Genomic DNA, 27,973 nt, shown 5'->3' on the forward strand with positions numbered 1-27,973 from the left:
TGAAACTGATTAGGACCCAAGACTCCAGAAATTCCCCCATGTAGCCCCAGACAATGTTTTAATTCACAAACTGCCAAATGGCACATTGTTTAGTCTTGTGCAGGAAACAAGATGAGATTTGCAACGAATCTTACAGCACGTGGAAAGGCTGCACAGAGATTCAAGTTTTTTAAAAACCAGTTGATTTAGGGGAAAAGAAACAGCTGATGTCTACAGCAATTCTTCCTCTTTTCAGGATGGAACTGTGCCTCCCAAATACTCACTGAGTCACAAGCAAGATCACACTGTTCACTGCTGAACTATGGCCATCAGACCATCTACGAAGGAGTGTCTGTAGACAGATTGGTCTGAATCCGTTTAGGAACCAGGGTAAAACACAGAATTTAACATCTATGCAATGAGTAAATTCATTGAGAACCAGAGGTAAGAGCCATTTACAGTAAGAACTTTATTGCACTATGTCCAAGTGCTGAACCAGCTATTGTGCCTGTTGGGCCCCGGTCACAATCGAGCCCCTCACGCTCCAGGTCTACACTGTATACGCGTCTGTGCACCCACGTGTCTTTATCCTGTTTTCTCAATTCAGTTAAGGTTGCAGGGTCATAGTACAAGCTAATATAGTATATTGTTATAAATCAAAGTAAAACTAGGAGGAATGCAGTTATACACAGCATGTAAATAGGGTTTTTTATTGTTCTTTTAAAGGGTCTGGGCTTTGGTTTTCAATCTGGCTACAACCCTTTTTCCCCTCCAGTCCAACATCTCTCTCATTTGTCAAACCGACGTCAGCTATCAATACTTTATTCAGTTCAAAATCAAAGATTTTAATTTCGCAGAAACAAAAATCCAATTCTGAGAATAATTAAAATGTTGGTTTGTTGTTCGGGGGGGGGGGGGGGGAGAGGGGGGAAGGGCCAATATTAGATGCTTCCAGCCTTATGTACCCCTGCGCAGAATCAAACATTACCAATTATTTTCCTAACATGTAGGAATTAGCATCATGCACACTTGTGCGCCCCCTTTATCTACAACACACACAAAAATTGAGCACATTACACATTTTAAGGCAGGAAGGAGTTTGTTACTACATTAATACAGCTCGAGTCAAGGTACAGTATCTGAGCTTTGGGGGGGGTGCAGTGTTTTATAGCCTTGAACCTAAAAAGGGATCTTTTGGCATGTCCTTAAGTGGGAAGGTTTGAGTAGTACCATCATTTTTTGTTTGAACTTAAACACACTTCTAGAAACAGAATTTTAAAATCCATTATATGTTCTCTGAAAGTGTTGATGCAGTTTTGTTAGGTTACAAATTAAAACAAAACTTTGGAATAGGAAAATATCCTATAGAGGCAGTTCACATAACCAGCATCTGAGGTATTACTAAAGAGGGGGTACCAGTCTGCACTTGCTGGCACTGCTGCTGGGACAGACAATGAAAGCCTTTGGTGCTGCACAGCAAGAGACCACAGGACAAGACGATCCTAAACCTGCGTTCCAAGTCCTCAGCGGCTGACCAATATTACAAACACAATGTTGAGTTGAAAGCACACACGATCACTAATGTGGCAGAACACTAAGCTGGCATTACAATTAATTTGGTAAAACCAGTTTTACTGAAACTACCTCTCAGAGGCAGTGCAAATGACTAGTCTGGATTAGTGCACTGAACCCAGCAATGACTCTGCAAAGAAAATACTGCACTGGTCCACAAACAATACATTCCAGCCCCTACCCCCAAAATCAGCATTTTCCCCACCCCGTAAGTTACGGCCTGCTGACAGCGTGTGCACATTAGGCATTGTTGGTGCGTAACCAGTGATTCTCTCTCAGAAAGAGCCTGGTAAAGAAAAAAAGAACAAGGCAATCAGTGGTTAAACTGAACTGTACATGAGGACCAGTCTGGAAAAATACCCATAATCAGGCATTTATTCAGAGACCAAACTGCATATGTACTACCTGAGCCTCACATGCAGTACCAATGAGACCCTTCAAGTCCTGGTTTATGTTCAAAGAGGCAGAGATAACCTGGACAATGACCACAACAGCCTTTCTGTTTCTTAGGACAGAGGAGTTTAAAAACTCCCTGCCTGGAATCTCCTTTAGTTGACTAGGACACTTCTGGATTATGGATGTCTGAATCTTCCTCCACCAAGATATAATTTTTCTACCCAACTAGCAGAAAGTTAACTTCTCAGCCAAGTTTTTTGGAGAAGTACGATTTAGTCAAGCACACACACACACACACACACGTGCCCACACGCACACAGAGCATTATTTGTAAAAATACTACCTCCACCAATTAGAAAAGGCCTTTAGCAGGTTCACCAAGTGTATTAGAGAGAGTCTTCAGTTAAAGAAAACTACCAAAAACGTCCTGTCATTTGCAAAGTCTAAATACCACATAGACACACAACACAACCACCACTATATTTCTAGAAGAGTGCCCAGTTGGACTTAAGGCTGTCAGACTGCTCACCTACAGCAACAAAGGCTCCTCCTTATTTCTGTCTGCCAGCTCCCAGCAAGGAAGGGGGAGGGCGGGGGACTAATTAAATTAAAAAAAAAAAAGAAGTCTCAAAGGAAATTCCACATGCCAGGACCTAACTATGAAGCACTGTCCCCGAACCAAGAAAATGGTTTCTGCAAAACCCAATGCTCTGCTGGTTTTCCTTAGACATAAACTTCACTTTATTTTATTTTTTTAAAAAAAGTTAAAAATACAGAAGGTTCAGAAACTGATTTTCTCCTGGCAGATATTCAAACTGCACCTTGAGGAGAAAACAATCCTTCACTGAAATGTTTCTTTTTTTAATTTTATTATTTTTTTTTTAAATCATCACCACCATTAGGACAGAGGCTGAGGAGCACTGACTCCACCACTAATTTGATGACGTAGTTTGATTCCAGATTCACATTTCCAGGTGACAAGAGTCCAGAAAACAGCCATGATAACTTCAGCCTTCGTTTAAGGTTTCTTTTACTGAACACAGCAGTGACCATTGGTATCTTTGAAGCGTAATCGCATCTTAGGTCGGTATTTCTCAAGGTAAAGCAGCTGTTTGGAATTGAAAGCTCCCCTCCTTTTCCTAAAATAAACAGAATGAAGGCATCATATCAATTGCAAAAGTACGGCTTCAGTTATTGTGTATATTTCAAAGTAGATAGCCGCTCGCCGCACTGCAAGGTTTTTCCAGCCCCACCGAACTGCCATCTGGCTCGCTTCATTATCCACTACCTCCTCCAGGAAAGGAGATCTCAACTGGGATATGAAACTGGGGATCTGTAGAGCTGAATTAGTCAAATCTATGGATTATAAAACGCTTCCATCCCTCATCTTACTGAGCAAACTACAGCATGCCTTTGGGTTGGGAGATTTAGTTTCCCTGGAGTCCACTGCCTCTCCTACAAGCAGAAGTGGTTGCTGAATGACATAAGGGGCACTCCACCCTCCCCTTGAAGATTAACATGATGTCTACATGTGTAGTATTAGCTAAGTGAAGACATGACAACCACATACAAATATTTGAAGGGAGTTAACAAAGAGGATAATTTAACTTAATAAGAAAGAGGTAAAGCTAGAGTAGCGAGAGGAAAATCAAGAAAAAAAATTTAGGAGGACCAAGGAAGTCCTCTTGACAAGTGAGATAGGTTAGGGAGGCAGCTGAAGACCTTGGAGCTCCAATAGCAACACGAAACATGTTTTTGGCACATGGTTGTATAGTATCTTCCTACCTGGTGGGCTTCATTTAAAGATCTGGTGCTATTACAAAACCCCCAGAACTTTATGCTCTCTCTCATTCAAGCACCACTTTTGCTGTTTTCCATGTTGGATGGCTGCCACCAGTTCCTGAGTAGACTATGCCCCTTCCACACATGACACCATCAGGATTCCTGATCTTTGGGCTCCTGCTGTAGATTGATCATGCTGCTTGGCCCAAGAGCTATAGAACATCATGCTGCTATGGTACCTGGCCAAGCTGCATTTGTTTTTGGTTCTTGAGTAATTTGTCCATGTCCACTTCAAGCAGGAATTTTATTAACTGATTCTGTAAGTTCTTTTGTTAGCATTTTACTTTCACTCCAAATGCACTGCGTCACAAACCAGTGCCTTAATTCTACATTGCTCCTAAAACACAAAGATAAATTGCATAGACAGACATAGGAGAGGGGAAGCGCGCTGGAGAGCTGGCTACTTTTACTTACTGCCTTATGAACTGAACTGCGTCCTCATACTTCATTCCACATTCAATGAGAGCCAGTGCAACTAGGACAGGGGCCCTACGAAGAGAAATCAGTATTTATTTTAACAGGCTAGAGAACCAATGTCCTGAACCCCTCAAAATAGATCATATTAGTCTATAAACAAACTGCTTAAGTAGCCTGTCTTTAAATATTTTTCCTACAGCAAGCCATTTGCCTGCAGCATCTAATGTAAAATTCTCTTCAGCAGACAGCTCTGCTTCCAGCACCAAAATCAATAGCTTCTTCAGTGTCTGCCATGAAATAGTAATAATAGATTTTTATTCTTTACTTTTTTACTATAAAACAATTTTGTACTCTGCTGGTCATAAATACATTTGAGGTTCATCTTTGGTACATTTAACTTCTTGTTACAACACAACTTTAATCCCATACAGACTAAAGAGATGCCCTGCTTTTGAAATGACAACATTGATCCTTATTCCTTTTGCTAGGTTATATGTGGGACTTGAGGGACAATGGAATAAGATTTTCGCCTGCAGGTCGCTATTCTGAAACCAGCTCAGCTGAGTAGGGAGCATATGTGGATGGCTGGTTCAGGGGTGCTATGTGAAGGGAGATGATGCTCTGAGTCCACTTCCTAGTGCTCAGTTGTTCACATTACCACTAGCACACAATTTGAACTGGCACTTTGGGGGCAGAGGAGAGGTCAAGGATTGAACAGAGGTTGTAAACTGAACTACTTGACCTTACAGTTAATCAGGAACAAAACTGAGCAACTCTGGCAGGGCAGCTTGCAATGTCACTGCTGTGCAGTACCTGGATAAACACAACTTCAGTTTTCACTGCCGTCAATCTGAAACCCCACAAGCACTAAATGCACTTTAAAAATATAAGTAGTAGAATAGACAACATTTGAAGTTTGATTCCCCAGCAGCATAAATGTAGTGCTTCCCAGGGCCTAAGCAAAACTTGAGATGTTCTTCCTTTTCTTTCTATAAAAAAGGAAACCCAAGAGGAAAACCAGAAAGGTCATTCTGAATGAATAAATCTAAAAACTCGTGTCTGTAATAACAGTAGATGTCAAACTATCAGCACACTTTGACTTAATGCTGGGCAAGAAACAGGAGGGTTTTAAATCATTTAATTGAGCTACAATATGTGGTCATCTTCCACCCTGCTCCCCCTCCCCAAAAAATCCTCATAGAAACAAGACAAAGAACGGAGCAGCAAATCATGTTAATTGCCAGGTTTTTGCATTACTCTGGTTTTTCCCTGCTTTAGCATTTCACCTCTGCCCTGGGGGAAGAAATGGATTTAAGAACCAAGTTAAGACCAGCCAACCCGACTTACATGAATCTTCTTGATTTTTCTTTATCCCACCTTTCTGTGTTTTCTTTATACCCAGTTAAGGATTTATATGGCTTCCACCCCCATCACAAAAGCATCTCAAGTATTTATCTCTTCGTTCCCAGCATGTAGGACAAGTAACGATTTGTTTACAGAACTTATTTGTTTACATTAATTTTCTTTTTAGTTGCAATCATGGTGACTCCTTCAGGGAGAAGAAGGAAATTGCATTTCGGACCCACAAAGAAATCATATGCGAGAGAGATCTCTCTTTACCCACCACTAAAATCCAGCCACCTAGGGTGAAACAGATCAACTTTTAAATAGCACATAGCACTAATGTACACCAGTTTAGAAGAGATGGTGAATAGCATATTAGGTTGAAAACAAAGGAGGAAATTTAGGAGACAATATATGATTGCTAAAATTGGATTATAGCCAGGAAGACACCTGGATTGAATACTCCACCAGGAAGTACCAGGGGGGCCTCAGGCACAATGGAACTTGGTTTTGGGTCTTTATCAAAAAATGGAAACTCCTACAGAACAGTGTCCCTAGAATTATGCTGGGATGGTAGCCAGTACTAACACAGGAGTTACACCAATTGAATTTGTTATATTCTGCTGCATCTCCGAGTTCCCTCATGCAAGTACTGAACTAGCCTGACCCTGATTACCTTATGAAATCTGATTAAATGATTCAAAAGACTAATTTTAAATGACAGTCCAATCTGTCCAAAACCACCTTCCACAAGTTTATTTTACATATTAAACTAGAGCTTTTACATTTTGGAAGAGGTCATTAATAATCTTGTCAGCTGTCCTAGTAATTAGATGCTATAGAAATCCACAAATCAGGAATAATCTTGGGGCACTCCCTTCCCAGGCTGGAAGGGAAGGTGATGTTATCTGTGCGGGGAGTGGAGTAATGGGAGGTAGGAAAATAGAGAGGGAAATGGCACACACATGACAATTTGCTTAGCTTTCAGTAACAAAACAACACTACAATCTCAAACAATACCTGTCCTAATCTTAAAATGAATATGAAATCTGTAGCCCCTGTGGAAATAGATGTATGAATTGTATATTGGGGGTAGGCGATACAGCCAAGAATTAAGGGATTTAAAAAGAGACAGAACCAATATCCTGATTTACCAATTTGAGGAAAGCCAGCTTAAGGCTGATGGATTAAATTACAATTCACTGGGTCCCCTAACCACCAAAAAGGCTATTTAACCTGCTATGTATCAATGTATTATTCCAGCATTCCCACTGCTGCAGGAATGTGAACTTCTCTTTTCAGGTGCTTATAAGTGAAAAAAATTGCTCTGGTCTGCTTTCGAATGTCTCAACCTCAAAACTGTCAGAGTTTAAAAACTAGTTTGGGACTTTCATGCATTAATAGATAAAATATAGCTTTTTTTCTTTTTAAGTGACATTTTGCATGCCAATATTTGGTAACATTATTCAATGGCTTTGAATATTTGGAAGGCAACAAAAAAGGATCCAACCATATAAGGTGCTTATAGAATCTCAAACTCCCACTGAAGTCAATGGAATAGAAGGCATTCAGAACCTTGTTTGCTCTGGGCCTAAGCTACAGTGTATTTGGTTTATACTGCATATATACATTAGGTTTGTCAAAAAGCACAAGAGATTTTTAGCAGAAAGATGCAATGCATTTTTCACTGAATAGATTCTCTAATTCTTCTGGCACCATTATGATCTGTCAGATCAACTACTGTGAACAAACAATCCAAGATGAAACAAGAGCTTTGAGACACAGTTGCCATGTCACCTACCATTTTAAAATTGTAGTAAGCTTCTTTGATTGTGATGGTGTGAAGTTGTTGATGTTACTTAAGCATGGTTTTTTTCTTGGGGGGGGGGGGGGGGAAAGGGTTGTAACTGAATAAATGCAGCTATCTTCCAGAACAAAATCTTCAACTAGTTTCTGTACGTGCTAAAGTGAATCCCTTACAAAACCAAAACAGCACAACACTTACCTTCCCAATCCTGCAACACAATGCACAGCAACACAGCAGCCAGGCTCTTCACGAAATTTGGTTTTCAACAGGTTTAGCCAGTCATCAACTATTTGATTTGGGGGAGGCGCTCCATCATCAAATGGCCAGTCCTTCGGGGGAAGACAAGATTAGCTATAATTTTTGTGCAGGGATTACACATTGATAGAGAACGCAATCCACAATCAGTAGTAGGGCTAGTGGGAGAGGAGCAGGGGGCGGCACAGGCTTTTATTCAGTCAACATCCAAATTCTACACTGTAGCTATTAAACATGTAATTCCCTAGGATTCCAGATATGGATTCAATTATACCATAATGTAATACTCAACAACATTAAAATGTCCTTAAACATTTTAAATTAAAAGCTAATTCACTAATGGTCTAATGGAAATTGCTGACTAACGACTCCGTTGTAGAATGGACTTTGTGGAAAAACTAAACTGTCTTTGAAATATCACTGAAATTTTGTAATTAAACAAATCTGAATAAATTGTAATTCAATTTAATACTTAAAGGAGGAGGAAGAGAACTATGTAGACTTTTGCCTAAAAGTACACCGCTGCAAAATACTGTTTGTACCGTATATTCTGCATGGAAGAGTCTGAAAAGATTGCTGCACAACTATTCCAATGGATCAGCTTGTCCAACTGCAACACATGGCATCTGATTAGCAAGAGGCATTTATACCTACCCTAGGTATTAGCCACAATTACAAACACATTCCTCTTACTCCTATGCAAAATACAGTGCTTAAAAATAAATGGAAAAGTGAATAACTGAGCAGCATCTGTGATTTTTTCCCCTCCTTATGAAAGATTGTCAAGAAAGTACAGAACTGTCTGAATCGTACTGCATAATATGAACATGGCTATAAGTAAGAATTCTATGAGAGAGATGATTCCCAAACCTTTTTCACTAGATCATTATTCACTTTTGGAATCTATGCTTTCTGTTTAAAGTAGCTTTTGGAAAACTGAGACTAGGTACACTTCAGAGCATGGTTTTGCATCCCTACCAATCCTGGCTAATAGCCACTGATGGACCTATCCTCCATGAACTTACCTAGTTCTTTATTTAACCCTGTTCTAGTCTTGGCCTTCACAACACCGTCTGGCAAAGAGTTCCACAGGTTGACTGTCCAGTGTGTGAAGAAATACTTCCTTTTGTTTGTTTTAAACCTGCTAGCTATTAATTTCATTTGGTGACCCCTAGTTCTTGTGTTACGAAGAGTAAATAACACTCCTTTATTCGCTTTCTTTACACCAGTCATGATTTCACAGACCTCTATCATATCGCCCTTAATCTCTTTTCTAAGCTGAAAAGTCCAAGTCATATGAAAGCCGTTCCAGATGCCTCATTTTTGTTGCCCTTTTCTGTACCTTTACCAATGCCAATATATCTTTTTTTGAGATGGGGCAAACTGATCTGCATGCAGTATTCAAGATGAGAGGTAATATGATAATTTCTATCTTATCTATCCCTTTCCTAAGGCTTCCCAACATTTGGTTAGCTTTTTTGACCACCGCTGCACATTGAGTGGATGTTTTCAGAAAACTATCCACCATTACTCCAAGATCTCTTTCTTGAGTGGTAACAGCTAATTTAGGCCCCATCATTTTATACGTATAGTTGGGATTATGTTTTCTAATGTGCAGTACTTTGCATTTATCAACATTGAATTTCATCTGCCATTTTCTTGCCCAGTCACCCAGGTTTGCGAGATCCCTTTGTAACTCTTTGCAGTCTGCTTTGGACTTAACTATCTTGAATAGTTTTGTATCATCTGCAAGTTTTGCCACTTCACTGTTTACCCTCTTTTTCCAGATCATTTATGACTATGTTGAACAGTACTGGTCCCAGTACAGACCCTTGGGGGATACCACTATTTACCTCTCTCCATTCTGAAAACTGATCATTCATTCCTACCCTTTGTTTCCTATCTTTTAACCAGCTACTGATCCATGACAACTTACTTTGACTTTGACAACTTACTTACTTATCCCATGACAACTTACTTTGCTTAGGAGCCTTTGGTGAGGGACCTTGTCAAATGCTTTCTGAAAATCTATGTACACTATGTCCACTGGATCATCCTTGTGCACATGCTTGTTGACCCCTTCAAAGAATTCTAGTAGATTGGTCAGGTGTGATTTCCCCTTACAAAAACCATGCAGACTTCTTCCCCAACAATCGTGTTTGTCTAAGTGTCTGATAATTCTGTTCTTTACTATAATTTCAATAAACTTGCCTGGTATTGAAGTTAGACTTACTGGTCTGCAATTGCCTCTGGAGCCTTTTTTAAAGATTGGCATCACATTAGCTATCCTCTGGTCATCTGGTACATTAATCCCAAAGATACTATTATCCATTCCAGCCTCCTATTTCCCTAGTTTAATCTCTTTATTGCATACACTTGTTTACCAACACGTATAGTTCAAACAGGCTACATCTAATTCTCCAGTTCCCTGCTTTCTCACTATACCGCCTGTCAAATCAGGCTCACTAGCTGCCACATTCCACCATCTTTGTCTCTCTTACTAGTATATTACCTTATATCATGAAGAGAACTCAAGGTTTGCTAAAATGCTCTGTTTCAGGAGTTTCCTAAGGCTTTTGACCTCAATAGTTTTAAATAACAGATGCTAATCTCTGTCAGGCTGTGGTTTTAATCTTCATTATTTTTGTAAACAAATGTTAGCTTTAAATAGTGGCATGTCATTTTCTCAGCCAGCTGGTAATATAACACCATTTCTGAATGGTGACAGCAGCCTGTTTTGAAAGAACTGATTTCAAGAGGGACAAGTGGTTGTGGGTCATGCTGTTGAATATTCAGAGCCACTGTTAAATGCCAAAACACCACTGTGATGTATTAAGTAATGAAGATACTATCATGGCTGGAATCATCTGGCTCAAGTATGACATTAGCAGCACAACTTCTCTGTCACCTCCTGTTTTCTGTTATCCTTGTCTGATGTCTAGAGGACTTCTTTCCTCTGCTGTTTTGCTCTCCTGCAACAAGAGTATACTAGGAGCAGTTACATGCTGAATGCAGAGAGAAGGCTAGTTATCAAGGACAAGTGTGGCAAACATACAGAATCCTGTGTCTATAACTTAGAATTTGTAAGGCACTCAAATATCATGGTGCTGAGTACAATACAAGTTCCTAAATGGATATTTGGTCATCATTGCAGAAGTAAATTGGCTCTTCTGCACCACAATTGACATCGGCCCATTTTCCAGTCAGCATGGTGTATGCACCTCACCTGTAAACAAGTCATTTTGACCAAAACACTGTCACACGCCTATGGAATTTTATGACAGCTATACATATGCATTTCAACAGAAATGTGGCGGCAGAAGGAAAGAAACTGCACCTCTGGTAGAAATAGGATTGCTCATGAACCTGTGCTGTCCTGGGCAGTTTGCTTTCCCAGCAGAGCAAACTGACTGCTAGAATTCATTCATTTTGCTCTGGAAACACTATGGCTAATGGTTGTGCTGGAGCAGGGAGAATCATCCAGCAGAGAAACAATGCTGCAGCGAGGTAGGAGGCTCCCCACAACCTAGTGCTGAAATCAGAGTGTGACAGTACCAATTTCTAAATAACTCTGAGCCTTTTCTTTTGAAGTCATATATAAGTTTAAGAGTAGGATCAAGCAGAACAGAACATATCCCACAAATACAAGTTCTGCAGAGTTGTGTGGATTTTCCTCCAAATTGCCCATGGTCTCTAGCCACAAAAATGAGAGGCAATAGAAGACTGACTACCTACAACTAACTGTTAAGCAAGGTGCAGCTTCTGGGATCCCAGTGGAGAGACTGAGGAGTCACTTCAGCCTTTTCATTATATTGAAAAGTCACATCGGATATACTATGCACTGCCTCAAAAGTTAACATCTGCCTTCATCCCTAATGCCCTCACGCAGCTAACGAAAAATCAATCTTGAGATACCAAGCAAGACCAGATTTCATTGTGCAAATCTAACCATGAACAGCACAGTTACAATATCTCAGATGTATTTCGCAAAGTTACAAGCAGTTTACTGAACAAGCATATCAAAGTGAACTCTCAATTGTTATAGTAGTCACACAGTCCTGGGTCATTATCAGGCAGAAGCATGAATGCGAAACAGTGCTGGAACATCTGATTCACATTTAATGATTTTGCAGTTCAAAAAGATTTTTAAAAGAGAATTTTAAAAATAATTTTAAAAGAAACTCACTAGAACTTGGATTCCTTCTTTTTCAACAGGAGCTTTATCATACGTGGCATCACAAACTCGCACCAAGGTTGTCACTCCATACTTCTTAAGCTCCTTTCAGAACAAGAAGGAAAGCAAACACATGAAGCATACACCCAGAATGGGGAATTAGAGCATTTTCTCAACTTTAACAAAGCCAAATAAACATGTTATGCTGAATCAATGACAGTGTACATTGCTCTACAGTTCCATGGAGGAGACTAAATAACCGAGGAGCAAGGATAGCTCCAAGAGTCTCATCCAGTTCTAAGATGGAAGGATGTGGTCTTGACGGACATTACGATGAGGGTTAAAAGGCCGGGGGAGAAGAGGAATAGGAAATACCTCTGTGTCAGTCTCACCGAGGGTGGGAGGTCAGTTTGGGAAAACTGCCTTATAGGCATGCATTTGTAACAGCAAAATTAAAATAACTACTTATACCCTGCATGCAGATTCTTTTTCTCTTGAAATAGAAGCTCGGATCTGTCCGCCTCAGGCAATGCTGAGACATTTTGAAACAGAGAGGAACAGAACACACGCAGAACCATATTCTAGCTTCCTTGTAACGCACTAGAAGTAGCACTTCGTGCTAGATAAATAATCAGATCAAACTAAAGCTGCCCCAGTTCATTTTGAAAGATCAAACAGCAAGCAGCATTTCCTCCTGTGCCTGTACCAGGAATGGCTCTTCAAAATTGTATTTTTACACTTTAATACCCCATATGCACTGTCCAGCCCAGGCTCTAGGCCCCTGGACAAGGTATTAGAAATATAATCCATACCAATAAAATGAAAACATCCCATCAATGGGAAAAAAAAAAATCAGGGTTTCAGTCCAAATTAATCATTAGTATCTGAGCTGACTGCTGACAAAAAGAACATCTTCCTGAAAGGTGGAATCATGTTGATATGAAAGCTCAGTGTCGGATCACAAGATCTTACCAGAATGGAAGAGATCTATTAGATCAAATCTTCCCCCTGCAAGGGCATGATCTAGTCTCCCTAAAGGACTTATAAGAAGATATGCCATTGTTTGCAACAAGATGGGATCTAGTGGTATGCTGTACCAGTACTTCTCTGGTGATGCCATCTATTACTGCAAAATTTAAGCTTCAGTTTTAAAAAGTGTTTAAGCCCTTATGGTTTCAATTACAGTAATTTGGATGTGACCCAATGTACTGAGGAAGTGACTCCATTCATCTCAGTTTAGTCTAAAGACGTAGTTTAAAAATGTCATTACTAATTCCATTACCAGAAATAGTTAACTATTCTGGGATTAGAAGGGGAATCACTTTTTTTTTTTTTAATTAAAGTCTGACCTCTATATATTACACTTGACCTTAGTCAAAAGGCCAAAGAGATTAATCAACCACTAGAGATCCTTATTCAAAAGCCAGAGGATGAGCCATGGCTCTCTGGGGCTAGTACATTTTGTTACATCAGACAACAAAGGTAAAGACAACATGTTAAGTCACCTGGCAAGTTATGGGGATGGCAGAGTAATACGGCTTGTCTACACCTGAAATGCCACAGCGGCACAGCTGCTGCGCCATTATAGTATTTCTGCATAGACACTATCTATGCAAATGGAAGGAGTTTTCCCATTAGCACAGGTAATCGACCTCCCCGAGAGGCAGTGGTTCGGTCAACGGAAGAATTCTTCTGCCAACCTAGTGCTGTCTACACGAGAAGTTAGGGTGGCTTAACTGTGTTGGTCAGGCCATGGATTTTTCACACCGTCTGATCCATGTAGCTGGGTCAACCTAACTTTTGATTGTAGACTGAGCCTAAGAGGAGTGAGCTTTATGGGCTCCAAAAGGAGTCCCATCCAGCCTCTCTCAGTCAAAAGATGTAGGACTTTGAAGAAAGGAAATCACCAAAGGCTTCCTTCTTACAGTCAGGAGAACTTTAAAAACAGTTTAATGAAACAAAGTACCTGATTTAAAAAAAAAAAATGCTTTAACTAAGTATAAAGGGTATTTCTGATGGCCTCACCCATGGTGGATCTGGGAGATGTGTCTCTCGTGCCGCTTTAGAAATTTCAAAACACAAGGAACGGGGGAAAAAAACATATTACTGTATGTGGCTACCTTACCTCTGTGAACTTGTTGAGGGTTGCATTGGTTGGGTTGTGAGTGATCAGGAAACGCATACTCTCATAAGTAATCTCCACTGGGGCTGGACGGTTCATAATGGCAAACAAAAAAATATATGAGGGGGCAAAAAAAAAAAAATAAAAAAAAAAAATCAATAACCCTTGAAACGTTTCACAGCAGAAAACATTAAAAAGACCACTAAAATGCCTGGGCTCGATCAGAACTATCTTTATTGACTTGTTTGTTCTTTAAGATTTTTCACTTCAAGAAAACCAGGTTTGCTTTAGAATCCACTTGAATTCAATTTAGGCCTCAATAACTGCAGGTGGTATCCTTCAGACTCCAAAAATTCTGACTACATGCAAGACTAGGCAGCCTGTACTACATTTAGGCACTGGTGAGGCAAAAAAAATAAGGACAGATCTTCTCTCCACTTTGTTTTCTTGATGCTTAGTTTTGCTTGAGTCAGTAAAAGGAATATGCTTCCAATATGCAGAAGATATCCCATATATTTGAGGGTGACCGCTGTATCTGGAGTCTTCAAGGCAAAGTAATTATGGTACGTAGGACACGCTCACTTGTCAGCCAGGGTGCTGTGCTGGGCCTGGCAGAAATCTGCCCTGATGCTCAGAATCGCCATAAATGTGTGACGTATATTCCAACAGAAAACCTAAGAAGAAGAAAAATGTCATATTTAAAAGGGATTGTTGCTTCTGATTGTACAGTGCTATTGAATACAGTGCACCCAGAAACCTCAACATAATTAAAGCATTAAGCGTTAAACAAACAAGCCTGCTTCTGAAAATACTTTGATGTACACTGAACATCTTTTATTGTAGCAGCAAGAAGCAGTCCTGTATTATGTTCTCTCTTTTAGCATGATGGATGACAAATATTCTACAAAATCTCAGTTAATCAAAAATACCAGAACTAAAGATGAAATAGCATCATCATACACTCATAATTAAACATCTACAATAGAAAGCAGCAGGCGTTCTCCACAGCCAAACAATCTGTATGGAACTAGATAAGTTCCTGGAGGATAGATCCATCAATGGCTACTAGCCAAGAGGGTCCAGGATGCAACCCCATTCTTTAGATGTCCCTAAACCTCTGACTGCATGAAGCTGGGACTGGATGACAGAGGATGGACCATTAAATAATTGCCTTGTTCTGTTCGTTCCCACTGAAGCATCTGGCACTGGCCTCTGTTGGAAGACAGAATACTAGGCTACATGGACCAGAGATCTGACCTAGTATGGTCATTCTTATGTTCTTAATCTGTAAATCAGCCTACCTTTCATAAGCTATTTATGTAAGTTCAGTTTCAAAATGGCTAGATAACAGAGTTTCACTAATCAGATCATCACTTCCCTCAAGCAAATATGAATAGCACGAAAAAGAAGCAGAACAACTCACTGCTAACATTTTGTAAAGCAGTGTTCAGAACACACAACATCATGGAATACAGCAAAATTCAAATTCTACTTTGGATCAATGCTGATTTTACCAAAGTTAGGACATTCATCAGCTAAGGCTACGTCTACACTTAAACTGCTACAGCAGCACAGCTGCAGCACTGCAACTGCGCCATTGTAGCGCTTCCAGGGTGGATAAAAATCAATGATTTAAAAAAAATGGATTTTTTTTATTTAATTTGGATTTTTTTGATAAAATGCTTTTTGAGGAAAAAACCTAAAGATAGTTTTACTTAAGATACATTATAGGTCAAAGATATCTCATTGTGGAATAGGGGTTATAAATTCTAATTATCATATGAGACAATATATTCATGTAATGTTTAAGAAAAGTTTTGTAAATGAGTTGAATAGTTCATGGATTAGGGACCCATTTTTATGGGGTACCACAGGCTTCTGTATATATTATTTAGGTTAATCTTTCTATCTACCCAATGGGACTCAGGGCTCAGTCTAGAAGATACCATCAGAGATGCTTAGTTTTGCAGTTCTCAAACTGTGGATTTGTGTTTCCAGAAGTAACATGCTTGTTAACAGCAAAAATGTTTTTAAATAAATAAATAATATATAGAGGTGAGAAATAACAGACCTCAATCCTATTGTCCCTTTGCAAATTTGTGTACACAGAATCAATCCCTCACCTCTCTAAAAGTGCACAAGTTTCAAAAAGTTCAATGAATAGAAGATTGTTGGGGGCGGAACAGATCTGGACAAGGAGAAGAAGTCTGGAGAAAAAATGTGAAGCGAGGGACATATGCTTGTTTTGTTAAAATATATGTTTGCTGTTGAAGAAAAAAATCCAGAATACTTAAAGTTGGTGTTTTAGTTAAATAAAACAATTTAAATGTCGGTCTGTCTCCTAATAACAATTTAAATGTCGGTCTGTCTCCTAATACAGCATAGCAAGAAACTCCTCCAAATACTAATGATTAACCTGTTGAATTGGAGATATTTATAAAGTCATTGAGAGGTGAACTATCTGCTTCAATTACCTTTGGTACATGAAATAACCAAACAATCATTCATTTTCTGATATAGCTGTAAAACTAATCTGCAAAGTTTTCAAAATAAATCACTGTTTAAAAATGTATAGCATGTACCTTCTAAAAATGAAACCTACATCTATCTCTGAGTTGTGAAAAATATGTATTAAGGTTATAACAACCAACAAGAATGCACTTTTATGTAGAAAACCATGATTAAATTGAGTCTTCCTGACTAGTGATTTAAATCAAATCCACCCTGAGTGCTTCAGTATAGACAATCACTACAGCGACAGGAGGGGTTCTCCCATCACTGAAGTTTATCTACCTCAGTGAGAGGCGGTATCTAGGTAGACAGAAGATTTCTTCCTTTGACCCTGCACTGTCTACACCGGGTGTTAGCCGGCTTAACTACATCTCTTAGGGGTGTGGATTTTTCACACCCCTGAGAGACATAGCTATGGCAACGTAAGTTTTCAGTGTGGACCAGTCCTAAAACAATGGAGTAAGAGTATGGAATTATTATAGGCTGAACTGGTAATGCCACCATTAAGATTGCTCAATACTTCTAAGACCCTGCTTTCAGTTGCTTATAACTTTTTTTTTTTGGAGGGGGGGGGAGGCGCGTGAGGGAAGTTTCAGATAAAATAATTCAGTCATTACTGAGAAAGATTAGGGGAAAATGTTTTGTTCATGTTAGAAAAACCGTATAGCCATTTTGCTGAGAAGCTTTTGCACCTCATACTTTGGAGCAGGGTCTTGACATTTGGCAAGGAGGTTGCCTTCATGTAATGAAGATGCTTTTTGCCATCCCCATGAAAATTTGCCAAAATTAGGCCAAGTTATAAGACTATGAAAGTTCATACACACTCAGCAGAGACTTTAGGGTTTGGCACCTACATTCACTGAAGACTGTCTGCACTGAGCATGCTCCAGTCCATGGCTGCAAGGGCTGAGCAGACTTCCCTGCAATTGCTGCTCCTCCCAGCCAGAACTACTATGGTGCCAGGCATCAGAAAGAGTGGTTTTGTTGGCAGAGCTGTTAGTTTCCATGGCAAAATAAGATACCGGCAAAAGCACTTTTGTGCCAGTATAGTCTCCATCCTCATTAGGGCTTTTGTCAATACAGAAATGTTGTTAAAAACTCACACCTGTAACCAACATGACTAAACCAGCAAAAGTTTCTAGCATAGATCTGACTGAAATGCAGAGGGGTGAGGAGCCAGGCCAGGCTGGGGAGGGGACATAATCCAGTAGGAACTAGTCTGAAACCACAAGCTCATTTCAAAGGCAACCAAACATTTAACAGTAAGAACTTTTAGTCACTGCCAATCTTATCCAAGTTTGCAGTAACGAGGGATGTACCATCCACTCCTGCCACATATAAGTCACATGAAAGATGTTTTATACTACCAGGGCCGGCTCCAGGCACCAGCTTAACAAGCAGGTGCTTGGGGCGGCCAAGGGAGAGGGGCGGCATGTGCGGCAATTCGGGGGCAGAAGGTCCCTCACTCCCTCTAGGAGCGAAGGACCTGCCGCCAAACTGCCGCCGCCAATCGCGGCTCCCCCGCCATTGCCCCCGCTGGTTGCGATTGCGGCTTTTTTTTTTTTTTTTTTTTGCGCTTGGGGCGGCAGAAATGCTGGAGCCGGCCCTGTATACTACATCAATAAGATGTAACAAGTTTAATTCTGCCATGAAGTATATAGACACAGACCCACCCCACTGCTGGAAGCAAACTAGATGGGCATACTTAAGGGTGAAATGCTAAGCAAAACAGGAAGTGTGCCTTTTACTGCTCTGTTTAGCACTACAGTGTCTTTTTTCCTGCTTGTTTTTAAGCAGAGAAAAGTCAGGTTGTTAAAATCCTCCAGGAAAGGAAGCATCAAGATCTTTGGAGGAGTGTGATGACTGTAGGCAGAAATCTGAGCTGGGACAGTTACTACTCAGGTTTTGAGCTTCCTCTGATATCACCATGACAGTCCAAGATTTTGCCAAGTTGTCTAGCACACAAAAAATCAGTCAGTAACATATTCCTCATGTAAAAATGACAGAAAAGAAGTTCTGAATAATAAACTTCCATAACCAATCTTTGTACAAAGGAGTAACGAGCACCAAGTTTTCACCCTTAGACAAGGAATTCAGCTTTACCCAGTGGGAGCAAGGCAAACCTCACCAGCATGGTCTTATCCACTATGAATAATTTCAGATAAAATAGACCCTTAAGCTAAAGGGGAAAAAAGATGCATAAAAATAAGAGCACTTAAAGCTACAGAAATATGTAACAGCAACTTCTTTTTTAAAGACGTAGCCTTAACCAATGGCAGAAAATATAAGAAATGCAAAACTGACATTTTATAGTCACTAGCCTTGAACTAAAACATCAAAATGGCTCACACAATCAATTACCTTTTCTCTGACACCAAGTCAAAAATCAACCGCAGAACAGCAATTATTTCCTTAAAGAGTTGCTTTCAAAGCCAAAAAAAAAAATAAAATACATTTTTAATTAGGATGCCAGAGGCAAGAACAGGGATACTTTTAGTCACCTTACCCAACCCTAACAGTTTTTATTCTAAGTGACTGAAATTCAGATTTCTAGAATGAACCTTGAAATATTTATCAGTTTAATAATTATAGGATTACATTATAAGCTCTCTCCCCAGAAGGAAGAGTCCCAGCTAATACATCACAGTTGAGTCCTTGCACCTGTCAATTCATGAGAACTAGTCACAACTTTATCTTGTACACATTTCAAGAATTCAAAGCAAACAGATTAGATGTGATGTCTTACAGTCTGCTACAGCTCTGATGTACTTAGTAAAAAAAAATTACTAAAGTAATGGCATATGCATGTGTTCAGCACCTGTAAACTCTTGAGTAAGAGCAATGTGGTCCTCTTTCAGGCAGAAACAGTGTTTTCCATTTAAAGCATGTACTGAGTCAACTGACACTTTTTAGACAGTGGCCTGAAGAAAGAATAGTTATATCAAAAAGGAAAATTATAAAGTTAACTTTCTTACTCTTGAGGACCTGATAAAGCTGTTTAAATAGATGGGACAGTTCAGCAGTTTAGTGATCATGCAATAACACATGAGAGGAGAGTCCCTAGCATCCTGACAGCACTATGGAAGTACAACAATCTCTGGTGGAGAGAACATTTTCTTTTATTGTTCTAAAATTACCTGTTCTGACATTCTTCAAGCAAATGATTGCTATGAAAGGAAGGAGCCTCCTCCAACTCTATTCAACTATACTGGGAGTTGGTCACTGAGGTTATACTTCTCCCATTCAACAGCAAATCAAAGAGTTACACTCTACCCAAGTTTCTTTTCCCAGGATAAGAAAAACATCCACAAAGTTGGATGTCTTTATTACAGTACACAAAGGAGACAATATGTTCTAGTGAATTAGGGGTGGGACGGAGAGTCAGAAACTCAGAGTCCTAGTAATGGCTCTACAACAGCTCACTGGGTGGCCTCCAGCAAGTCATTTATACCATGTCTATACTACAGGCGCTTCAGCAGCAGAGGCACAGTGCTGTAGCTATGCTGCTATAGCACCATAGCATAGACCAGGGGTCTCAACCTCAAAATGACCACAAGGGCCACCTGAGGACTAGTACATTGGCCCGAGGGCCGCATTACTGACACCTTCCCCCCCCCGCCCCCACTCCACCCCTTCCATGAGGCCCTGCCCCTGCCCTGCCCCCATTCCAACTCCTTCCCCAAAATCTCCACCCCAACTCTGCCCCCTCCCTGCCCCCAGAGGGTGCAGGAGGGGTGTGGGGTGTGATGGGGGCTCAGGGCAGGGAGTTGGGGTGTGGGGTGCAGAAGGGGTGAGGGATACAGCAAGGGGTCAGGGTGCAGCAGGGGGCTCAGGGAAGGGGATTGGGGTGCATGGGGTGCAAGAGGAGTATGGGGTGTGGTGGGGGTTCAGGGCAGGGGGTCGGGGTGCAGGGTGCAGCCGGGGGCTCAGGGCAGGGGGTCAGGGTACAGGAGGCGTGCGGGGTGAGGCAGGGGGTCGGGGTGCAGGAGGGGTGCGGGGTATGGCAGGGGGTTGGGGTGCGGCCGGGGGCTCAGGGCACAGGAGGGATGCAGGGTACGGCAGGAGGTCGGGGCACAGGAGGGGTGCGGGTACGGCAGGGGGTCGGGGCACAGGAGGGGTGCGGCAGGGGGTTCAGGGCAGGGGGTTCGGCTGCAGGAAGGGTTTGGGGGGCAGGATCTGGCCCGGTGCATGCCTGTCTGCCCAGCCCCCACAAGAGGATGAAACATGGGGAAGAGGGGGCAGAGGGGCTGTGTGTTTCTGTTGCTTGAGGCACTGCCTCCAGCAGCTCCCATTGGCCATGGATCCCCGTTCCCGGCCAATGGGAGCTGCTGGGGGCTCTGCCTAAAGTAACAGCCACACACAACCCCTCCGTCCCCCCTTCCCCACTTTCCAGCCTCTTCCCGGAGCTGGGCAGGGCAGGGCAGGGCGGCAGGCAGCCTGCCCTGCTCCCGGTGCTCGTCCGGCCGCCGCTCTGGTAAACGCTGGGAGGGCGGAGGCCTGCGAGGGGCTCATGGCCCGCGTGTTTGAGACCCCTGGCATAGATGCTTCCCACAGTGACGGAAGGAGTTTGCCCGTTGCAGTACGTAATCCACCTCTCCAAGCAGCAGTAGCTAGGCTGACAGAAGAATTCTTCCGTCAACCTAGATGTGTCTACACAGATGGATTTTTCACACCTGAGCACTGTAATTATGTCAACCTAACTTTTAAGCATAGACCAGGCCTTATTTTTGTTATCTCAATTCATCATCTGTAAAATGGGGCTAATAATCCTATAATACTCCCATGGGGGCAGTAACTGTTTATTTAGTTAATATCTGAAGAATGATTTGAAGATGGAAAGCAGGGGTAAGTCAATTTTGTGTGTGTCAAGGTTCAAATTTCTTGTTCAAGGTATAGTCAAGGTCCAGACTCCAGAGAAAATCATAAAAACTCAAACAACGATAATTGTTGTCAAACAAAACCCTGAGTCCCAGCGTGCCTGCAGTGGGGCTGAAGCCCTAAGTCCCGGTGCGCCAGGACTCCAGCCCCATGGGAAGTGCACCAGAACTTGGGACTTCAGCCCCAACAGGAATTAGGGCTTCAGCCCTGTGGGAGGCATGCCAGTCTGAAGCACCCCCACACACACTCCCATGGTGCTGAAGCCCCAAGTTCTGGCACACCCCACGATCCACTGAAAAGCCTCTGGCGGTCCAGATTTGGACCATGGGCCATCTATTGATTACCCCGATGTAAAGCTTTGTATTTAATGTCTGAAGAATGATTTAAAGATGTGAAATGCTATGTCAGGGGTTCTCAAACTGGGGGTCAGGACCCCTCAGGGGGTCGCAAAGTCATTATATGGGAGGTCGCGAGCTGTCAACCTCCACCCCAAACCATGCTTGCCTCCAGCATTTATAATGGTGTTAAATATATTAAAAAGGGTGTTTAATTTATTAGGGGGGAGTCGCACTCAGAGGCTTGTTATGTGAAAGGGGTCTCCAGTAAAAAAAGTTTGAGACCCATTGTGCTACGTGTTAAATATATGAATATTTTGAGAAACTATACTGTATGCCAAGTTAAATAAGCATCTAAAGACTATTTGGTTGTCTATATGCACATTTGCCCCCAAACTCTTAAATACCATAATGTAAGGGAACAATTTATATCCGTGAAATAACCTTTTTTTTAAGGAGTTAAGGAAAACCCTATTATCCAGATCAAAAAGCCCCTAAATCCAGACAGTAAATTTAAATATCTTTCACTTTGCCAGTCAAGATATCAACTGGCACTTAATCCTGGGAGTACTGACTGGCCATTATGATTGATCAGAATGAAAATATAACCAAGCTTCAACCTCAATGAATGCCACAAAATGAACAATTCTGAGGTAGTTTTGATTCCCAGTTTCTGTTCTTCAGAAAGAGGGAAGATGAACGTGAATGGCTACGAAAACATTGCAACTAGGTTGTCTTCTTATGGATAATTTCATTAAGTATTATGTGACAGAGGCAAGAAGGCATCCAACACCTCAGTACTACAGTGAGCTGTGACTGATCTGTTACAAACCAGAGTAGGCCTTGCACTGACATGATTCATTTTGCTATTTAGACACCTTTATAATAGCCTCATGGCACTTGATATGATCTAAAAAGACATCTTTATTAGCTAAATTACATGCAACAATACTGCATAACTTGCAAGAGTTATGCTTAAAACAGATGGAAGAAGACCCCTATATTAGTCTCTAAAGTTTTATTTTAAAAAATGCTACATCATAGTCACTTATTTTTTCAGATGAACCAAAAAAAGTCAAATACGATTTCTGACTTGACAGACAGAAGGCAATGTTAAATGTCTGAACTTTAGCAATGGCATTTAAGTTTGATTTTATACTTAGAGATTACCTACTTTACTATGGATTGATACCTAAATCAAGTCCTTCGACTGTGCAAAATCCTTGTACTTCTGTATTTATCCTGCACAAGATTAGCAAAACAGTCCTCCTGACAAGCAAGTATCAACAATCATAAGCCAGGGAGCACCTTCACCACCCCTTCCAAAACTTACCTTTACAAGTGTTTCCCTTACTACATCAAGGCAGTTAAACAGATTGCAACAGCTGCAGCTTCCCAGGATTGCAAGACACAGATACTTTGGGAAAGGTTAGTTGGATCACCTTTCAAAATAACCTAGTGCACAGGATGCAAAGCAAAACCTGCTAATTTGCAGTCTATATTAAAAGAATACCTTCAGTATTTGTGAGAACAGCATCTTGCAATCCAGTTTATGTTAACTCATTTTGTTCTCAGTTGAATTCTACATTTGATATTCTTTTAATGAGATTACTTAATAGTCATGAACTGCTGAACTAGCTTTCTTTCCTTCCCTCTCATAAAAATCTTAATTCCTGTGTTTTACCCTACATACTTGCAATAAGTGACATGGAGTTTTGTTTTGTTTTTTTTGGGGGGGGAGGGGGAGGAGATAGAGTGCTACAAGACTTGTGTCCTAGAAAAATTCCAATTCTCATTTATATTGTGGCCTAACTAGACTTCCTTTGTAATTTAACTTGACTACATTACACTTCACTTCCTGTTCCCATGTAGGGCTGCTACATTCTACCTCATGTGCGGTGGAAGTGAGAAATGTTAATACTACACAGTTTGCATGCAATGTAGTTGTAGCCATGTTGGACCCAGGAAGAAGAGCTCTGTCTGGCTTGAAAGCTTGTCTCTCTCACTAACAGAAGTTGATCTAATAAAAAAAAATATTACCTCACCTACCTTGTCTCCCTAATACCATACAGGTACATTCTGAAGTGCCTTGGGGGTTCTGCTGGATTCAAAAGGTGCTTTGTAAGCAAAAGATTTTATCAGGATTCTAAGATTTCTCCAATCTAGTCACGTTTAGCACAATGGACAAACGTGCAACACTGAAGCTTCAAGAACTCAATTCAACGACAATTCTTTTCTAGAATACGCTGTCTAACTGTATGGAGAACAGAATGCTAGTTCTATAGTTTCTTGGAAACAATTCTTAAACATAATCTCTAAAGGAAGCTTGTTCGTAATGACACGCGCCTGGAGAGGGGAGAAGTCAAGAAATTCTACAGTTCCTTACCACCCACCCCTGTGAGTTCCCTACCAATTTGCTGACAAGCTCTGCTGATGACTCACTCATTTCCTTTTGCTTGAGCCAAGTCATTCTGTACTCTGCCCTAAAACAAGGCAGGTTTACCTCAATTTTCTGCTTCATAAGACAGACAAATATCAAATATTCAGTCTAAGGAGTCAATTTAGCAAGAGAAAATAAAAGCAGTCCGGTGTTTTTCACAAGACAATTCTCTTTCCAATCTGGCACTAATCTTGCATCAAAACTTCAGCGAAGATGGGAGAAAACACTTGCCTTTTCCAAATTTGAGAGAGCTCAAACAACTAATATAACCAACAGCACAGGCACTGTTTAACACAAGAAAGAGAAAACATCTCTATGCTTAGTTCAGCAGCGGGAAATGAGCAGATACTCCATTTGGATTTCCAAAGATAATCTACTGGGTATGCGCTTTATGCCAAAGAAGTTTCTGTTTGCTGAGAGGCAGAAGCAGCTGTGAAACTGGAAATAGTGTTTTAATTTTTTGTTTTTAACAATCCTCATGTTTAAAACCAGCTCAGAGAGGAGCCATATTTAAATATTATTTAAGTACAGTTCCCAAACAACTCCATCTGGGCTCCTAAAAGTGAAAACAACTTCAAAATAATCAAAAACAATGGGCCCACCTAATGAAGCGTGATGAGCTTAAAAGCTCTTATGTTCAAAATATAGAACTGTGTTTAAATTGCAAAGAAAAAAATTAAAATGACCTTAAATGACATTTTACATAGTCGCCTTATATACAAGTGAGATTTATGTTATGTTTTAACAGCCCATTCCAAAAGTAAGTTGTGTGAAATTTTTTTGCATTAAGTGCCATATTTTGGAAAACCAGGAAATTAACTTCCCTGGCAACACACAAGCCAAATATATATATATATTTTTAAGATTCAAAATGACAAATAACACAAATCAGAAATACTAACCCATCAAACTGGAAGCAAACATAGTGGTGTTTTCACAGCATTAAAGCAAAAGAGGGTAAAGATATTATTCAGTAAATAAAGTTAGAGTAGGAAAACTATTTCTTGTACCACATTCATCTCACTTTAGTTTGTCTACACTTGAAACACCGCTGTAGCATTTCAGCATAGACATTATCTACACTGATCTCCTGTTGGCATAGATAATCCACCCCCCGTCTACACCTATAGGTTAGATTGGCTTAACCACATCGCTCAGGGGTGTGGATTTTCCACATCCCTGAGCGACGTAGCTGGGTTGACCTAACTTTTTAGCATAGACCAGGCCTATGAGTTTACCACGTCTCTACTGGAAAATTGATAACGTATAGTGGAAAGTTAAAGGCCAAGGGCGCACATACTAATAGCCATGTTCAATCTCCACTGAAATTTATAAGTAAATATAAAATGAGCTTTTAATAGGCAATTGTTAAAATTCAAAGAGATGAGCAACACAGTGTTTTCAGGCATAGCCAGACTTTCTGTGTATGAGACCTAAAAGAATGAGTGTTTAGTGTAGAAATGATGGAAACAAGAGAACATGACAGAGGTATACAAAACAATGATCAGAGCGAAAAAGCCAGTACTCCTACTGATATACGCTCTCATAAATCACAGAGAGACACCAATGAAACTGAGGGGGTAACAAATTTAATACTGATAAAAGAAAACTTTTTTTAAAAAACACCCAGCACAATTACCCTATGGAGCTCATTGCCAAAAGATATATTGACACCAGAGCTTAGTATGCTTAAAAACAGGCTTAGATGTTTAATATTAAAAAAGATTAAAATTAGGCTATATATTAAAAAATCACGCTTAAATCATCCACTAAGATGGGGATAAGAAAAAAAATTCCTCTATGGTTACAATATTTTAAATTGTCTATTATGAGGTTCCTGTCTGAAATATCTGCCTACACAGATCTCTGGTCTTACCAAGCATGGCAACTCCTATGTTCCTATGTGTTAAAAAGGTATTTTACCTTAACCCTGAATCTCCAAGCCCTAAGGTGCTGCACTTTCAGTGTTCAAACAGTAATATTTACATGGAGACATTCTGCACTTTCTTCAACTCTTTAACAAGTGACTAAAGTACCAGACTAATCTGATTATAATAGGGAATACATTTATACATAACAAAGAAAACTAATTCACTAGTTAGCATGGCTTACAACTGACAACGTACTTCCCCCTCAAAAGCAATCCAACAGTGCCACCCCTAAAGTTTGCAGAAACCATCAGACGCTAAAATAGTATTATAGTAGCTAATGAATCATTCTGCTCATCTACAGACTCATTTTAACCCAATAAAAAAAATTGCCTTTATATGAACGGTCTACAATACGGGTTCTCTCTAGAAGAGGGAATCTCCAGAATTGTACTTTAGTAAGTCCTCTCCCAGAGGCCTCACAATAGTTAACCAATGCAGCATTCCACAATAGGGCAAAGTACAGAAGCAAGAACTGAGAGACAGACTATGTTCACAGTTCTGATGCAGAAAACAAAAGTTCCCACTTTCTGAATTGAAAACTGACACTTACAATTAGAGTATCAGAGGGGTAGCCGTGTTAGTCTGAATCTGTAAAAAGCAACCGAGGGTCCTGTGGCACCTTTGAGACTAACAGAAGTATTGGGAGCATAAGCTTTCGTGGGTAAGAACCTCACTTCTTGCATCTGAAGAAGTGAGGTTCTTACCCAGGAAAGCTTATGCTCCCAATACTTCTGTTAGTCTCAAAGGTGCCACAGGACTTACAATTAGAGGTAATTAAGAATTATGAAGTCGACCCTCTATTTCTGTTAGAGGCACACAGAAGATTTGCAGCTAGAGCCACGTCTCATTAAAAGACATGCACATTCATAGAAATGCATTCCAGCTTAGCATTCTCACCGATATTTATATTCCTACCTCTTGTCAAGCTCTCAGTCTATAAAATGGATCATTTCTTTCCATCAGTCGGGCTTACAGAAGTCAAACATTTCTATCCTTTGAGTCACAGAGGGGTTTTTTGGTTTTTTTGCACACTACTACTGCAGTTGTGAGTCAGAACCTGTGCTGTTCATCCAGGGGGTTCACAAGCCACTTTCCATTTACACGGGAGCTTTTGAAAAAGGCAACCTTCTTCCCACCCCCCACTGAAAATGCCCTGAGAGAAAAAGCAGCTTGTGACTAATCATGCTAAGGAGGCACAGGAGGAGTCACCAGCCCAGCTCAGCAAGGCGCAACCCACCCCATAGCTCACACACAAACCACTTCTCGCAGCACCTCAATCCCCACATCTGCTCCCCCCCCCCGCCCCACCGCCCCACCATGCCATGCCTCCACTGGGCCCGGGACAGCCTCCCCTTCCCTCCAGGGCCCATGTGGGCTGTGCAACCCTCAACCTCCCCTAGCACATACTGCCCCAGCACCCCCCCCGCACTGACACACCTGTGCAATCTGCCCCCCACGTCATCCTACTCCCCTCGGCCCATCCCCCCAACTCACCCCCACCAGCAACTGCCCAGAGCCCTTCCTTTACCCGCCCCCCGCCTGGGCCCGGCTCCTTCCACCCCCCCAGGCGGGAGGGTAACCAGGACCCCAAGGGCCTAAGGTCCCGGGGCCTCACCAACCCTCAGCCCCCCAACACCTCACACCAGCCCCCCAATACCCCAGGCTCCGGGGCGCCCCCCCCCCCGGCAGCCCCCACCTCCCCCGGCTCCTCCTCACCTGGGCGCGCCCCCCTCCTCTCCCTCCCCGCGGCCCGACCCCGGCTCCTCACCCTGGGCATTGAGCGCGGCTGTGTCCGTCGGAGCGGGCCCGGCGCCTCCCACACACCGGGCAGGGAGGGGGCGCGGCGACGGCGGCAGCCGCTCTGCCGGCGGAGGGGGAATGACGAACGAGCCCGGCCGGTTGGAGCCGCAGAGACCGTGAGTGAGCCCGCCTCGTCCGCCGGCTCCCCCGCGGGAAACGGCTCCTCCTCA

General features: G+C 41.5%; 1 protein-coding gene across 3 annotated transcripts; it reads right to left on the bottom strand.

Annotated features, from left to right (window-relative positions):
- Window positions 1-429: 429 nt before the first annotated feature.
- PTP4A2 (protein tyrosine phosphatase 4A2) lies at window positions 430-27,965 on the bottom strand. 3 transcript variants are annotated; one of them, XM_034754059.1, is made up of 6 exons: window positions 27,772-27,965; window positions 13,912-14,582; window positions 11,799-11,891; window positions 7,556-7,686; window positions 4,204-4,278; window positions 430-3,086 (listed from the first exon to the last, which is right to left on the bottom strand). In XM_034754059.1, the coding sequence occupies exons 2-6, from the start codon at window positions 14,005-14,007 to the stop codon at window positions 2,978-2,980; spliced, it is 504 nt and encodes a 167-aa protein (XP_034609950.1). In that variant the 5' UTR covers window positions 14,008-14,582; window positions 27,772-27,965; the 3' UTR covers window positions 430-2,977. The 3 variants fall into 3 exon arrangements, with proteins under 3 accessions (XP_034609950.1, XP_034609952.1, XP_034609951.1); XM_034754061.1 differs by lacking the exon at window positions 27,772-27,965 and adding an exon at window positions 27,720-27,744; XM_034754060.1 differs by lacking the exon at window positions 27,772-27,965 and adding an exon at window positions 26,919-27,195.
- Window positions 27,966-27,973: the final 8 nt, after the last annotated feature.

The sequence above is a fragment of the Trachemys scripta genome, chromosome 20, assembly GCF_013100865.1.
Source record: "Trachemys scripta elegans isolate TJP31775 chromosome 20, CAS_Tse_1.0, whole genome shotgun sequence".
Lineage (NCBI taxonomy): Eukaryota > Metazoa > Chordata > Testudines > Emydidae > Trachemys > Trachemys scripta.

What these genes read in the sequence shown, in the direction of transcription:
- PTP4A2 (XM_034754059.1), bottom strand. Translation starts at nt 14,007, where the DNA reads ATGAACCGTCCAGCCCCAGTGGAGATTACTTATGAGAGTATGCGTTTC. An exon ending in CCCTCAACAAGTTCACAGAG is followed by an intron (nt 11,892 to 13,911) that starts GTAAGGTAGCCA and finishes TTGTTCTGAAAG; the next exon opens with GAGCTTAAGAAGTATGGAGT. An exon ending in AAGAAGGAATCCAAGTTCTA is followed by an intron (nt 7,687 to 11,798) that starts GTGAGTTTCTTT and finishes CTTCCCCCGAAG; the next exon opens with GACTGGCCATTTGATGATGG.